Below are 16,594 nucleotides of genomic sequence, written 5' to 3'. Positions count from 1 at the left end.
TTCTGCACCGATTGCCTGGGTTTTTTTTTTAGGATCAGCATACCGGTACGTGGTTTTTGTTCGGTGCTACCAGTGAATCTTTAGGGTTTTACTTGGATGTGATAAGTACGATATTTTTGGCCTTTACTACTTTCCAGTTTCTATTGGTTGGCAATGAGGAGCTGAAAGCTGCCGATGTTGGTCTGGTTATTTCGCAAACTTTAGCGTTAACTGGTAAGACAAACTTTTGACTTTTAAGAAAAGAAAATTTATTGAGCTGAGGGCTATTCTAGGGATTTGATTCTTATTTTATTGATAGCGTTGGGAAAATTAATAAAAGCATACTAATTTATGAGAAATTGACTTAAATATTGATGATAATTGAAAGTTCGAAGTGTCTATTTTCGGTTTAGTGAGTTTATCTGATGTCCTATTAATACACTACTAAATGCAAACATTTTAAAATCTATTTCAAACCATTGGTCATGGTACTTTAGATTTGTTGCAATCATGTTGTGAAATGGCTAACATTCTTGGAATTAACAGTTCAATAATATAATGAATACCAGTGCATTGAGAACAATTAGCACTTCAGTTTATGTAGAAAAAGAGTTAAAAACGATAGTACAATAGAAAAAAAAATAGAATTTCAGAATGATACTGAAGTTATTAAAGAACTGAGACAAAGATATGTCCGCAAAAGTCCAGAATTTGGCTCTCCTAAGACTTATATTATGGACGCAGTTTAAAAATAAGAGCAGAATTATTATAAAATGACTGTCTTCCTACGTGATTGGATAAATTACAATAGAAAAACACAATTTTAGTATGATACCGAATATATCAAAGAACTGAGACAGGAATATGTCTGCAAAACTCCAGATTTTGGCTTTCCTAAGACCTATATCCTGGACGCAGTTTAATAATAAGCGAAGAATTGTCGGAGTGTCGTCATACGTGATTGGATAAACCACAATAGAAAAACACAATTCTAGAATGATACCGAAAATATTAAAGAACTGAGACAGGGATATGTCCGAAAAAGTCCAGATTTTGGCTCTCCTAAGACCTATATCCTGTATGCAGTTTAACAATAAGCAAAGAATTATTATAAAATGAGTGTCGTCGTACGTGATTGGATAAACCACAATAGAAAAACACAATTCTAGAATGATACTGAAGATATTAAAGAACTGAGACAGAGACATGTCCGCAAAAGTCCAGATTTTGGCTCTCCTAAGACCTATATCCTGGACGCAGTTTAATAATAAGCGAAGAATTATTATAAAATGAGTGTCGTCGTACGTGATTGGATAAACCACAATAGAAAAACACAATTCTAGAATGAAACCGAAGATATTAAAGAACTGAGACAGGGATATGTCCGCAAAAGTCCAGATTTTGGCTCTCCTAAGACCTATATCCTGGACGCAGTTTAATAATAGGCGAAGAATTATTATAAACTGAGTGTCGTCAAACGTGATTGGAAAAACCACAATAGAAAAACACAATTCTAGAATGATACTGAAGATATTAAAGAACTGAGACAGAGACATGTCCGCAAAAGTCCAGATTTTGGCTCTCCTAAGACCTATATCCTGGACGCAGTTTAATAATAGGCGAAGAATTATTATGAAATGAGTGTCGTCGTACCTGATTGGATAAACCACAATAGAAAAACGAATAGAATGATAGCAAATTAACACAATTTCAATTTTATCTTGAGTGATTAATATTGCTGATATTTCTACTAAATTATATAAATACTTTTGGTCAAATACTAAATACAACTAATAGAGAAACATTGCTTGCTATAAACAAGTCATTTGTTGTCAATGTACATTTGCCTTGTTTGTAGCATTGTAAATAGGGATAAAATTGTAAGTAGCAGGATATAATTGCATATTTGAATGTAGTTTTTAGTTCTAAACAACAGTTTTCGCTATTGCCAAAAATAAAAGTAATTTACTCTTGAGGAAAACTCACATTTTTTGACAAACCTCATATTCGACTCATAAAGTTTGACAATTGATTATTGCATTTTAGGTTTCGCATAACTTTTTATAAAGAATAACTTTTTTCGTGAATGAAATAATAAAAAACCCATGTGTTGCCAACTTAAGTCTACAACCTGTATATTTGGTTATCATTAGGGCACTGCTTTCAGAAAAAAAGTGCTTGAGAAGAGTAAAATTTAGGTTTTCTTTCATTTGTATTTTCTTGAACTTACGTTTTTTTTATTTTCTTGCTTGTAAAAAAGTATGCTTTTATTCCCAATATCTCCTAAAAAAACTAAAATAAAACGCCATTTCTTACACAGGTATGTTACAATACGGAGTCCGTCAATCGGCCGAAGTTTCCTCAACGATGACGAGCGTAGAACGCGTGTTACAATACACGAAACTGGACTACGAGGGGCCGTGGGAACCTTTGCCGGGCGATAGGCCGCCCCTCGATTGGCCCCAAAAGGGCCGAGTAACGTTCACGCACGCCTTCTTGCGTTACTCGAGCGAGAGTCCGCCCTCCATAAGAGATTTAAATGTGGAATTCAAACCGGGTGAGAAGATCGGCGTGGTAGGCAGGACCGGAGCTGGTAAGTCGTCACTGGTCGCGACTTTATTCCGGCTGGCTCAAGTTGACGGGGTGGTCGCAATAGACGGGATAGACACCGCCAAAGTGGGATTGAGGATCCTTAGAACTGCCATCTCAATTATTCCGCAAGTGCCTATATTGTTTTCTGCTACTTTAAGGTAAGAAAAGGAGAGAGAAAAAAAGATTTAAGACTTTCTTTAAGGAATTCAAGATTAGATTGGTTTTGTTGTAGCATTTATAATACACCAGGGGCTTGAATGTATATGAAATCTGATAAAATTTCAAAGAAATGATCGGCAATTCAATAACAAATCAGCAATAATATCTTAAAGTGTACGGAATAGAACTTTTAAAGAGTGCAGATTAAGTAGGTCCAAGATCATATAAAAAAATATTTATTTCAAACAAGTTTATTATTGTAATTCAAAAGATATCAAAATAGGTGCACAGTAAATTCATAGAACTTGTGGGTGGACATTCATTGATTTTTAAGAAAAACTAATTAATATAACAAGCTTAATATACAGGGTGTTACAAAATTCGGTGCAAATGTTTTAAGAGCGTATTGTTCAAGTTAAAATAAGACTTTTTTCCCTATAAACATGTATTTTAAAATGCACCTTCTCAGAGCTACAGCCTGCGCAAATTACTTGAAGAAAATCGATTATTTGAAACTAACTACAATGATACGTCAAATCTTTTGGAAAATTGCAGGTTTTTGAGAAAATCGCTGATAAACGAAAGGGAGCATTATTAAACCCGACTAATCTATTAAATTAGAAAAAACGAAGTGAGCTGTGACTGTTGTCTAAAATTGGGTTAAGATGATTTTCGGGACGAAAAATGTCAAGAGGACCCAAAACAGTTAGGACTTGCAATTTTACAAAAGATCTGACGTATAACTATAGTCAGTGTTTCAAATAATCGATTTTCTTCGTGCAATTTGCGCGGGCTGTAGCTCTGAGAGGGTGCATTTTAAGATATATGTTTATAGGGAAAAAAAGTCTTATTTTAACTCCAACAATACGCTTTTAAAATATTTGCGCCGAATTTTGTAACACCCTGTGTAAAAGCTACTTAAAACATTTTCAGTAAGTAGAGATTTTTTTATCTTGGTAAATTTCACAAAATTTTATGATCATTCTAACTTCGCCTATAGGAATTATATATCTCGGTAGGTCTAGCAACGTTGTGACAACATACTCGGACAAGCAGCGGACCCCGCCGAAGCCCGAAACGGAAACATTCAGTATTTTTAAAGGCGTCTAAGCGGGAATGAACTGCTCTGTGGCAAATTAAAAAAAAAAATTGTTTCGTTTGAGTCTTTGCTACTGCCTGTCCTAACAGCAGAAAATAAACTAAAAACCGACTGCAATAATGTTGTAAACATAAATTAACTAAATATTGGACAGGAAATAAAAAAATTAATTCAAAATTAAGGTAATTTGATAATATTAAATAAAAATTAAAATTATCATAGGTTCAAAAAGGCCGCCCTTTTTAGCAGTGCAGTGCGTCAATCGATCATAAAACGACCTTCTCGTGTTCGACAACATTTCAATGGAGATACTAATAAATGCTCGCCTAATTTTAACACTAAGCTCTTCTAAATTAGTAGCCCGTTCATTTTCGTGCCTATAAATTTATTCTTTTAGTACATTTGTATCACCAAAGAAAAAAATCATTGGGGGCTAAATCGGGGCTTCTGGCGGGCCATTTAATAGTACCGTTTCCACTGATTGTTCGATCAGGGAAAGACGTTTCGAGAAATTGACGTACCACTAATGCGTTATGAGCGGGACAACCATCCTGTTGAAACCAAACTTGTTCTAAATTGATATTGAGCCCTCGAATAGCAGGAAGAACTTCATCCCTCAAAAGATTATGGTATTCCATTGATAAAAAAAGGGCCTATAATCGAATCACCTAAAATGCCAGCCCATACATTAACCTTTTGAGGGTATTGTGTACGTGTTGGTATGCTTATGTGCTTATTTTCCCTCGAATAACCCACTGTAATAGACGGATTATATTTACCACAAGTAAAGTAAGGGGACTCATCTGAAAACAAAATGTTACTAATAAAAATTTCGTCCCGATTTGCCCTTTCCAATACTTCATGGCAAAATTCCATCCGTCTCTCATGGTCCTGTGGGAAAATTTCTTGGGTTTTTTGCCACTTATAGCACTTGTATTTATTTCTTTTTAAAATTCTTCTAACCCTTAAATACTAAATACCCGTTTCTTTGGCAATGGTTGTAGTATTGCAAGGAAAGTTCATTTCATCAACAGCACAAAGATTAACCTCTCGAAGCTCCCCTTTTTCGCCTAGCGGTCTAACAATAGGTGCTTGCTCATTTGCGTAGCATTTCCTGCAATTTTGCAAGCACCCAAAGGTCTCAAACCTATGGATAATTGCGAAAATTGTGCGGCGTACGGGAATGGGCCGATTTTCGAACGTGAATGCAATTCTGCCTGATATTTCATCGACAGAACTGCCGGCATAATACCACTTTCTAATTTGCTTTTTTTCTTTAAGATAACACATTTTAACAAGAAAGTAGCAAGCGGTTTTAAATTTGATCTTTGCTGATTAAGCAGGAAGCTAGGAATAAAAATAACGTTAAACGTTTACTTTAAAATGCAATCTTATATTGGCGGTGCAGTGTGGTGGGGATAAGAATTGTCTCGTTTTTCGATGAACGAGCAGAGAGCCGTGCGGCAGAAATATCAGTGTTGCCAAACGTATTAATTTGGAAATGGGATGTATTGTGCCCTCTGTCTGTCTCATGCGGACTCCATATGTCCCCTCTCGCTTACGCTCATAGACTATTTCCTATAGACGAGGTTTAAATGATTATATCTGTATGTATAGTAAAAGCACACATAGACAAGTTAAAACGGTATGTTATACAGTGGTCAAAAAAATTATTATCACCAATTAAAATACACTAAAAATACATTAAAAGCAAACTAAATAAGTATATTATAAGTAAAATCTTACACTCTTCAATGACAACTTTAATTGTTTAAAACACAGAGATAACAAATTATCAAAAAAAAAATTGAGAGTTATAATTAAAATTAAACATTTAAATATACTTACATGACGATATTTCTGTTGTAAGTATATTTAAATGTTAGATTTATCTCTTTTATTGTGGAATTTTGGAACTAATGAACAAATAAATGTATAGAAAAGAATAATGTAGGTTCTCAAAGGGAATTTAATGCTCTACTAAAAAGGTTTTTTTTTTAGTTTTTACATAAAATTACTCTTTCAAAAGTTACAATTTAAGTGAAATATTTACTATTATAGGATCTTTATTGAAGCAATTATGGTAAATCTGGTGTTTGCAGAAAGATGAAAAGTGCGAAAAATTTGGAGAAATATTAGGACAGTAATACATTCCGTTTAATATCTTATAAAATGTCATTATGTACCCTTTTTAATTCAAGGCATCTGAGAGCCATTTTATGGTGCTTTTTGGAATTTAAATTCTGCTTATTATATATTAGCTATTTGGAGCCATTTAAGTATTTGAAGAAATTTTTTCGATGTTACACACTTTGGGAGAAATTGTCGGTTTAATTACTAAAAAAAAATCCTATTGTATTCCAGACATTTGAAGCCATTTCACTGTTTTTCTTTGAATTGAAATGTGTCTTATTCTATTCCAGGTATTCGGAGGAATTTTTCATTTAATTCCATGAATATGAAGACTTTTCATGACACATTTTTGAAGTAATTTATAATTTTATGCTATAATTTTTAATGCATTTTTCGTAAATTTATCTTTCTTAAGGGGGACTTATTTCTTAGAGCCCTTTGGTACAAATGGACTATTGCAACCGATCTAGCTAAATATACAAGTTAACGTCAAATAATGAACAGCATAAACGAAGTAAACATGTAATACATGTTGTGAGACCGTGACTTTGTGCTTTTTTTTGTTTTTCGTCAATTTTGTATGTTGGTCTCTTAGAGAATAATGGATGAGAGAATAGAGAATGGAGACATTTTTGGATTTAATGAACAGCCGAACCGAAATTCATTTTGCAGAAAACCAAAAATCTCGTTCCGTTTAAAGTCGTACTGAAAAAGAAGGGTCCAATAATACGGTCTTTTAAAATACCACACCACACATTTACTTTCTATATCTGCGACCAAATAATACTTTTGTAGCATGATGCTGGATTTTTTTCTGTACGGTTCTATCAAAAATAAAATTTAACCCGTCCACGAACATTAGAAGAATTGAAAACTAAGAAAGCCATCTGAAATTTAAATCGATTATTAATTAATCGATAATTTTATTAAAATTACAGCTTAAGTATCTTGGGTAAGGAGGATTCAATATAATCAAACCGATTTGTAATAAATAGTGTCCTAAAGGTAGTTTACCTTTGAATCGAAAAATTATAAACCTCATTAAAAAGTACGTGTGTGAGGTATCGCATTTCTTACCCTGGACAAAATGTGCGCCTTAGGCCTCTCGTGCAGCCTCCCAAAATAAAAAAGATCGCTCAACAAACAACCAAGATATTGGCTTGTATCCATCTTAAGTGGTACAGCTCAGTTCCCGTTGCTCTAGCATCTTTCACAATTGAATCTTTTATTCTAGATACAACTTGGACCCATTCGAAAAATGCTCAGACGAACAACTATGGAAAGCCTTGGAACGTGTCGAGCTAAAACAAAACGGCGTCAGTTTAGACACACCGGTAAGCGAGGGCGGGGGAAACTTCAGTGCCGGCCAGAGACAACTCATATGTCTCGCACGTGCCATAGTCCGTAACAATAAAGTCCTGGTGATGGACGAGGCGACGGCCAACGTGGACAGACAAACGGACTCGCTCATCCAGAAAACGATCCGGGAAGCTTTCAAAGACTGCACGGTGATCACGATCGCCCATAGGTTGAACACTATCGCGGACTACGATAAGGTGTTGGTGATGGACGCGGGTAAAGCGGTTGAGTTTGCTCCCCCGCACGAACTTTTGGAGAACCCTAACGGTTATTTTGCTAAAATGGTCGCGCAAACTGGACCGGTTATGGAAGGGAAGTTGAAGGAGATCGCTAGGGAAGCTTATGAGAGGATGAAACAGTCGGATGGGTGAGTTTTCGAACTTACATCAATAGGAGCAATTAATCAAAAGGAGCATATAAAGATGCCTAAATCTACCTTCGTAGTAATATTAACCATAAAATAATTGTTAAATTAAATTTGTCTTGCTAGAACATTTTTTGTTTAATTATATGTTTAACCAAAAAAATTTTAAGTTATTAGAGAATCGGACAATATGTTCTTGTTTATTGAAGCAAAATATTCAGGTCTTTGTTAGTAGGGCGCATTCATAAAGTAAGCTTCCTTAGTCTGGCGCCTAGAATACAGTGTGTCCACAAGTTCGCACCATATGGTAAACTTTTTTATTATTAATTTAAAAAAAAAACATTCTTTCTCTCTATAAATATTAGAGAGAAAGAATATATTTTTTTACATATATTCTTAATATATATTCTCCTCTTTATAAAAAGTTCTGTTTGGTCCAGAACCTAACATGCAACCATTAGATATTATTTTTTTCTGATATACGAGGTATATCAGAAATTATGAATTTTGCTCAAGAATAAAGTACCTTTATTTTTGACAGAATCAAAAACTTTAATCAGTTATCTCCTTATTTGATAAACTTCACGTCTCTTAACCTCTATGCTGCATTAAAATAATTGATAAATACCAAGTTATTTATTTCACAATAATTACATTGTATACAGTGCTAATAATGTTAATTGCCTCACAAGCTTGTAAGTTAATTATCAATTCAATATTTAACGTATCTGCCTTCTCTTACAATCCAGGTTTCCGTTTTAGAAAAAAACTCCCTCGATATATTTCTGATTATATTCGGAGTTATAATTGTTTCCAAATGTTCTATGTTTGTGAATGACCTGTGTTGATAGACCTGTTATTTTAAGTAACCCCATAAGAAAAAATCTAATGAGGTTAAATCTGGTGACCTAGCTAGCCAAAAAATATCGGAATATCTATGAATTAACCTTCTATTAAAGATATTTTCAAAGTATCGCCTTACTTCCATTGTATTATGACATGTTGTGCCGTCCTGCTGGTACCATACCTGTTGTCGTTTATGTCTTGGAAGGTCATGAAGAAAATCTTGCAACTGATTTTGTAAAAAATTTAAATATCGTTGAGAAGTCATAGATTGTCGAAAAAAAAGGGACAATTATTTAATCCTTTAAAAGCCGCACCAAACGTTAATTTTAAAATAATATGGATCGCGAGTTTTATTCGTAAAGTGAGGATAGGAGTCAGTCCACCATTGAGAATTTTGCGAAGACACTGTTCCATTAGACGAACGGTAGCTTAGACAGAACAAATTATTTTTCTAGCCAAAAAGACCATCTTCTTCGATAATTCTCCTTGGATAAGAGAGCAAAATTCTAGCCGTCTATCGTAGTCTCCAGGTTTTAAAGCGATATTTTGTGGTTTATATGGATTAAACTTGTTCTCTTTAACAATGATTGATATTGTGGATTTACCAAGTTTATCTGGAAGCGAAGATGTCCTTTTTCGCAGAGACGCTTTAGGGTTTTCCACTGCAGATACATTACATATACAGTAGTGGCCAAAATTATAGCAACAAATCTGAATTTTACTAATATTTAATAATAACTATTATATGTGTGTTTTAATCGTAAAAACACGCGACTGGTTTAGATGGCCTCTTAATATTTAAACAAATTTTCTCATTCAAATAAAAAAAAGCCTACCTGTTTTTTTGCTGACAATAAATGTTTGTCATTGCAAATATTTCACCTGGTCATAATTATAGCAACATTTGAAATTTAGTGCTCTTTCAATCTGTTGAAGTGCAATATTGAAACAATTTATATTGTGATTTCTTGGTAGTTATTAACTTATTTAAATAACAGTATGAGTCGTGGTAAAACCGTGTCTGTTGAAGTGAGGCAACTTATAATTAATCAGTATAAGTCAGGCATCAAACAGTCATCCATTGCAAAAAATTTTGCTCTTCACAGATCAGTTGTATCACGTATAGTGGAAAGATACAATAACACAGGGCTGGTAGTACCCAAAAAAAATTCGGGACGTCCCCGGAAAACTTTAAAAAAAAGTGACAAAATGATTGTTCGGATTTCCAGGCAAAACCCATTTTTGTCCTCTTCAAAAATTAAAGGGCTTTTGGATGGCAGTGGGTGTTCCGATCTTAGTGAACGATCCATACATAAGGCGGCGTCTATTTGAAAATAAGTTGTTTGGACGCAGACCAGCAAAAAAGCCTCTTCTTTCCAAGAAGAACGTGAAGGCCCGACTTGAATTTGCTCGAGAACACCAGGGCTGGACTATTGATCAGTGGCGCAGAGTTATTTTTAGCGATGAATCAAAATTCAATTTATTTAAAAGTGATGGTGCTGCATACGTTCGACGTCCTGTAGGCAAAAGATTTAATCCTCGGTACACTTCTCCTACAGTTAAGCATGGTGGTAGTTTAGTTTTAGTGTGGGGCTGTTTTTCGGGGTATGGTATGGGACCTTTTCACAGAATAGAAGGGATTATGGATCGATTTATGTACAAGGATATATTAAAGAATGTTATGTTACCCTATTCTGAAGAAAATATGCCGCTGTTATATCAATTTCAACATGACAATGATCCAAAACATTCTTCAAGGCTAATAAAAGAGTTTCTCCATGATGAAAAAATTAATGTTATGAAGTGGCCCTCCGAATCTCCGGATTTAAATCCAATAGAAAATCTTTGGGAAATTGTGGATAACAGGTGTAGAACCAGGAATTTCAAAAATGGTGGAGAACTTTTCGAAGCTCTTCAGGATACTTGGTTGTCAATCGATCATGATGTTATAAACAAACTTATTTTATCCATGCCAAAAAGATGCATTGCTGTTATAAGGGCTAAAGGGTACTATACTAAATACTGAAGAATATTATTGTATTGTAATCTTATTTTGACTTTGGAGAATAAATAAATTGATTTTTCTAAAATGTGTTGCTATAATTTTGTCCAACCCGTTTCCTAAAAAAAATTCCCATTTTTTATTTCTTTTATAAAGTAACAAAAAAATAAACATAAATAAAAATCTTTGTAAAAAATACATCATAATATATACTAGTTTTTTTTCTAATCTACCACATCATATAATTTGAAGGAAAAATGTACTTGTTGCTATAATTATGGCCACTACTGTAACTTCATCTTCATCATCAGTTGTAACTGTTTTTTGACGCTTGTTGCTGCATTTATTATTAACATCTCGAGGTGATTTGAATTTTTCCAACATTCTCATTACTGATGTACATATTGAAAGAAGTCGTCCATATTCTCAAAGAGACCCTGATATAAATAAATCAAAGGAGAACAACACAAAGTCTCGGTCAATCAATTTGTGTTGTTCTCCTTTGATTTATTTATATCAGGGTCTCTTTGAGAATATGGACGACTTCTTTCAATTTGAAAATGCCAGTCAGGCCAAACTCGTCCGGATGTACAGATCAAACTTGATTACAAGAAAGAACCTCTGCCTGGAAATATGGTTCCTACAACGATGCCTTTCTCAGAAACTAACACCTAAATTCATTAATATCAAGTGCACCACACAAACAACAGCATCCGAAAAAGCTCTGAAGTTAGCAAAAACGACGTGGATCAAGGAAGAGATTAAACAACATTATAGGTCACTTAATGTAGTTAACTCGTAAACTGAAATACCTATATTTTAGACCGAGACTTTGTGTTGTTCTCCTTTGATTGATGTACATATGGTGTATATTTTTCGCTGGATGTTTATTATTAAATATTTCAGCTGCTTCACGTTTTATAATTTTGTGTGTTGTTTTAATGACCCAGCCCATTTTTTTAATTTTTAAGGGTCTGTTTGGATAAATGGTCAAATAAAATCCAAGCTTTTCAAATTTTTTCCTTTAATTGCCTTTAGTTTTGTTTTTAGTTTGTTTAATTGTAGTTTTAGCTAATCTTCGCCTTTTTGGGCAAATGTAATGTAATGTGCATTTGATACCAAATAAAGACAAATTTATTTATTTAAAAAAATTGGCCAACGTTACGGCCTATATTAGGCCTTCTTCAGGGCAAACAGAAACATCAAAGCTCTTCGTTTAATTGTGACAAATAGAACATACCATTTCCATATGGTGCGAAGTTAAATGAACACACTGTATATAGGGGGGTTAACTAGAATGGCCACTCTCCGTGTTTAGTTGATCCAAATTAAGGCGGCCTCTATTGGCAAGGTATAAATACTAAAAGAGTTTTCGCACATGCAGCAGTATTTTTCTTTGGCGATAACGGTAATTTTATTGCTGCTTGTTTTCGGTTAGTTTAAATGAAACAATAGGAATTATACTATAAGGGATCATCATCGTTTATTTAACTTTTTATAATTAAAACGCTTTATTTGCATTTGTTTAGCATTCTGAAAATAAATAGGACTATTGTTTGGTAAAGGTTTTAAAATTTTCCCTTTTGAAATATTATTTAATTCTTTTATGTAGTTAAAGGCATTAATATTAAAAATATAAATATAGAGTAATGTATAATAGTATTTGTGAGCAGCAACTTTTTTTTGAAGCTGTTTTAATAAAAAAATTAAAATACCTTTTTTCTGTAGGTCCTTATTTAGAACAAATTTAATAATTTAGTAGGCTTTTCCTATTTTCATTAAAAAATACTTATTTACATAATAAAGCCTGTTTTTTTGAGTGTCATATTTGTTTTGCGCGTAAGACGCACTTTGACGCAACCACTTGTGTGCCACTTGTAGTATTGCGTTAGGTGTCTTAAATCAAAAAAGTTCTGACCAATTTTACGTCATTTAATTAAAAAGAACCCAGCGCTCCGTTTAGCCTTAAGGTCTAATAATTTATACTGACTATATAAAATATTAAACACAACCACAAAAACGGTTGGTTCTACGTGACAAAATCGACCGCGATCCCCCTTTGCATACACAACAGTTCTTAGAAAAAGAAATAAAACTAAACCGAGTGTCTCGCCGCGGACCTTTCGATTGCTTAGCTTGCATTTATTTCTTCTGGTCTCTTCAAATTACGCCGATAAATAATTGGGTCAATAATTCGAACAATATTCTCTCTTCAAAGTTATTTTATCATCCACATTATCACCCTCTTTCTCCCTTAATAAATATATCTTTGACCAAAAACAATCAGGTATTTTACTCTTTGAATGTTTTCGTTAAAAATCCATATACGTATTTTAAGACTTTCTGCTTAAAGGGCAAGTCTTCAGGAATTTGTATGAATTCTATGTCTTCGCCATTAGTTTTCTCCTCCTCAGGTAAGCCCTGCAAAATATTAGTATGCAATATAAAGTTGGATGTTTTTCTTTAAAAAATTACTTACTTGCAAAAACCAGTCTCTGAACCGTCAAAAATATTTCTAAATCACCATCCTCGCTCGGCTCGCAAGTTAGCCGATACTTAATGTTTAGAGGTGAAAAGATTTTTTACTAAGAGTGATTTATAAATGCGGGTAAAGGCTTAGGTCAGATTAGCTGTGCGCTTTTTTAATGTTGGGCGGTCAAATAAAGATTCTTAGCTTTTGGTGTCCACTGTACTGACCGGTTGACGTCAACCGTATTTAATAATCCAGAAGGATCCTAAAAAATGAATAACTTTAAACAGAAATATTTTTAAATGTATTGATATATTCTTGAACATAATACCCAGAAAAAAATCATTTAAACTTAGAAGTGTCATAGATAAACTATCCTTCTCTAATGGGACTTAAATTTCTCTTTTTTCTACAGTTTGACATCCATTTGGCTCTGGAGTAGCATTTCCAGAGGTTTCTGTAGAGTGTTTTCGTTTTATCCTTGCTTTCACCTGTATTACCTACGTTTATTCCAAATTTAACATTTGGCAAAGGTTCTGCAAGGCATAAAAAAAAATTATTTGACCAAACCTGTTTGTGACATTGCATTTGTATATTGATACTTACTAGGTAGGTTTAAAGATGGTAAAGCTGATTATAATAGCACATTATTAGGACTAAAATTATTTGTTTCAAAGTGATCTGAAGATACTCAAGAACCATTCTACATTTTGTCAGAATTTGTTGTTTTTATTTAACTTGATTGCCTGTTAATTGTACTCATTTCTCAAAACTTGAGAAGTCTTTCAATAGGTTGGAAAATCTATGCTTTTTTGATTTTGCTAACCACAGTTTTTAGTTGTACAATAGATTCTAGACATCCAACCAAGTAATAAGCAGGAGTTATAAACATTATTTGATATTTGAACAAATAATGTATTGAATGGAAGTAATGCCACCACCTTGTTACTTCAGTAATATCTCATTAATTACCAATAAAGATCTTGAAAAAATTTTAAGGGCCGGATGATGGTCATCTCTAGATAATAGTAGGCCAAGTGATTTTTTAACAGTGCAGTATTCAATGAGAATATGAGAAATTGTTAATTTGAATTATGTTTAAAGAACGACCTACAGAATCATAGAACGCTTTTCTTCAGTATTGAAATTTATAAAATCAATATAACCTGGCATGTTAAAGTCACCTAAAATATAAATATTATTATTGAAAATTGATCAATTAAGAGATGTGAAAAATTGAAACAGGTTAGAAAATTATAGGACTTGGTGTAGAGTGTACGGAAACAAGAAACTCTTTGCTTTATGTCGCATTATCAAATGTATGAATGATTTTTGTCGTTTCAAGAAATTTTCTTTACATATTGATTTGTTACGTTTAACCCACTGAATACATTTTTCAGTTTCCCAAATAAGACATCTTGAAAAAATTTTAATTATTTATTTCATATTAACAAGAATAACTAAAAATTTATGAATGGGATAAACAATGTTAAACAAATATTAGACACAATTTATTTTGGTGTGTGTATATTTTTAAATTTAATAAGTAAGCATCGTTTTAAACTACAAACAAATTATGATTTTTTAAATTAAAATAAACTTTTATTTAATTTTTAAAAACCCTACAGAACCATTAATTTCTTCAAAATTTTTTACAGTGTTACAAAAGAAGAAGAAACCACCGAGCTGATAGTACAAAACGGCAATACAACCGAAAAAAAGGATCAATAGTTGGACTGTACCATAAAAACAAAGAAAAAATGTGATGTAATATTAAGGTTGTCCTACAGCGCAGACCAAACTTTATATATACACTAACGTTTTTATAATAATTATTTATTTCATTATCAGGGTCGTTGGAAGCTATTCCAAATATAGATTTTATTTTAACGTATCTATTGCTTATTGTATTTAATTGGTATTAAGGCGCGAATACGCAATTTATTGCCTTATATGCATATCTATACAAATATTTTTTTGTATGAAAAACCAACACGTTTTCTTAGTATTTTTTATCACTATTTAATGTCAGTATCTATGATTATATTCACGTGGTGCCATATTAACACGTAAAGTATTATGATTAAAGTAAATATTTACGCTTTTGCTATGTAAATTCGCTCGAATATCGAACCACTTTCTACCATATTTTGTGGTCAGTACTTAAATATAATTATTTACTTCTATCTAAGCAGGAACTTCTTAGGTGCTCCTTAAGGCAAATACTTTCTTTATTATTAACCAATTTTAGTGTCTCATAACTTGGGATTAATTTAATGTAATACTATACTATACTTTATGTCTTTTTAGGTTAAGTAGGTCAATTTTTATGTAAGTAGATATACTCTCGAAATATCTTGGTATATTTTTTATTTGGTTTTCAGTAAGTATTAAGTGTAACCTCATTTTTTTTTTTAATATTTATTTACAGATAATAGTTTTGCATTGTAAGACACCTGCGCTAAATATAAAACATATATATTTTCCAGGAGAGTTGTTTTTATTTTCCATTCACTTTTATTTAATTTAGCACGTGTATAGTTGAGTTAATTTTTGGTCTTCCAGGGAATTTTTTAGGCAATTGAACTATTACTAATTTTCTGTTTATTCCAGGCAGTTGAGGTAATTTATAGTCCTTTCCAGATATTTATCCGGTCAATTGAACTTGTTTTTATTTACTTTAGCACGTGTACAGTTGAGGTAATTTTTGGTCTTCCAGGGAATTTTTTTGGCTATGAGTATGTCAGGCAAAGTAAAATATGGCCCGACACCGACCCACGGTACTCAAGTGGTAACCCGATATTTATTGAAAGTTAGGCTGGTTATTAATTTCGGTACTTAAGATGGGTTTCATGGAATCGTATTGATGTGATGATGAAAGACTTTTAGTTCTATGATTTTGTTTAGAAACAGGCTAAGAAAATATATTGAGTTTTAGTTTTAATAGACGAGTCTTAAAAAGCACATCCGTGTATTATTGAGTCATCAGAAGAGGGGATTTGAATTTTATTTTTAAAATTTTGAAATAAGACTGAAAAGCGTTTAAAAATTTAATTTGTTCGTGACGTTGACGTCGGGACGCTCCTGTGTGTGAGTGGTGTGCATAAGTACTAATCAAAAGATTTTTATTGTTGTGGTGTAGTGATTGTGAAGTTCAGCCACGATGTTGGAAAGGAGTTGCACACCTCCATTCCCTTCACAAAATCAATCTGTGGAAGTTGTCGAAGTGGTGGAGAGCTTGTCCTTACAGGATCAAATAAAGGTTTTGGTAAATGAAGTGAAAGCATTAAAAGAAAAACAAACCAATAAGGTAAGCGATGAACAGTATTCTTTTACCTGGGAAGAAATTCCACCATTTGATCCGGCCCATAACATTTCCGCCAATAAATGGCTTAGACTTTTCGAACAAAAAGCATATTTTTGTCGTTGGGACGATGTTACTTTAATGAGAAACGTAACAAATAATTTAAGTGGGCGTGCTCGTGATTGGTTTTTAAACTCTAGTTTTGCCGGAATATCTTTTAACGATTTTAAAAAACGTTTTCGTGAAGTGTACGATATTGATCCGCAAAGCATAGTAGTATTTAAAAA

General features: G+C 33.0%; 1 protein-coding gene across 1 annotated transcript in view; it reads left to right on the top strand.

Annotated features, from left to right (window-relative positions):
* Window positions 1-15,489, top strand: part of LOC126735052 (ATP-binding cassette subfamily C member 4-like) — a 44,965-nt gene extending 29,476 nt beyond the window's left edge. The window contains exons 15-18 of the mRNA XM_050438934.1: window positions 33-213; window positions 2,300-2,729; window positions 7,197-7,688; window positions 14,662-15,489. Coding sequence (XP_050294891.1) covers window positions 33-213; window positions 2,300-2,729; window positions 7,197-7,688; window positions 14,662-14,734 — 1,176 coding nt within the window. The 3' untranslated portion in view covers window positions 14,735-15,489. The remainder of the gene's footprint in view (window positions 1-32; window positions 214-2,299; window positions 2,730-7,196; window positions 7,689-14,661) is intronic.
* The last annotated feature ends 1,105 nt before the right edge of the window (window positions 15,490-16,594 follow it).

Source organism: Anthonomus grandis, chromosome 4 (assembly GCF_022605725.1).
Source record: "Anthonomus grandis grandis chromosome 4, icAntGran1.3, whole genome shotgun sequence".
NCBI lineage: Eukaryota > Metazoa > Arthropoda > Insecta > Coleoptera > Curculionidae > Anthonomus > Anthonomus grandis.
Note: the sequence above shows the minus strand (reverse complement) of the source record. Positions and strands in the feature narration are given on the sequence as shown.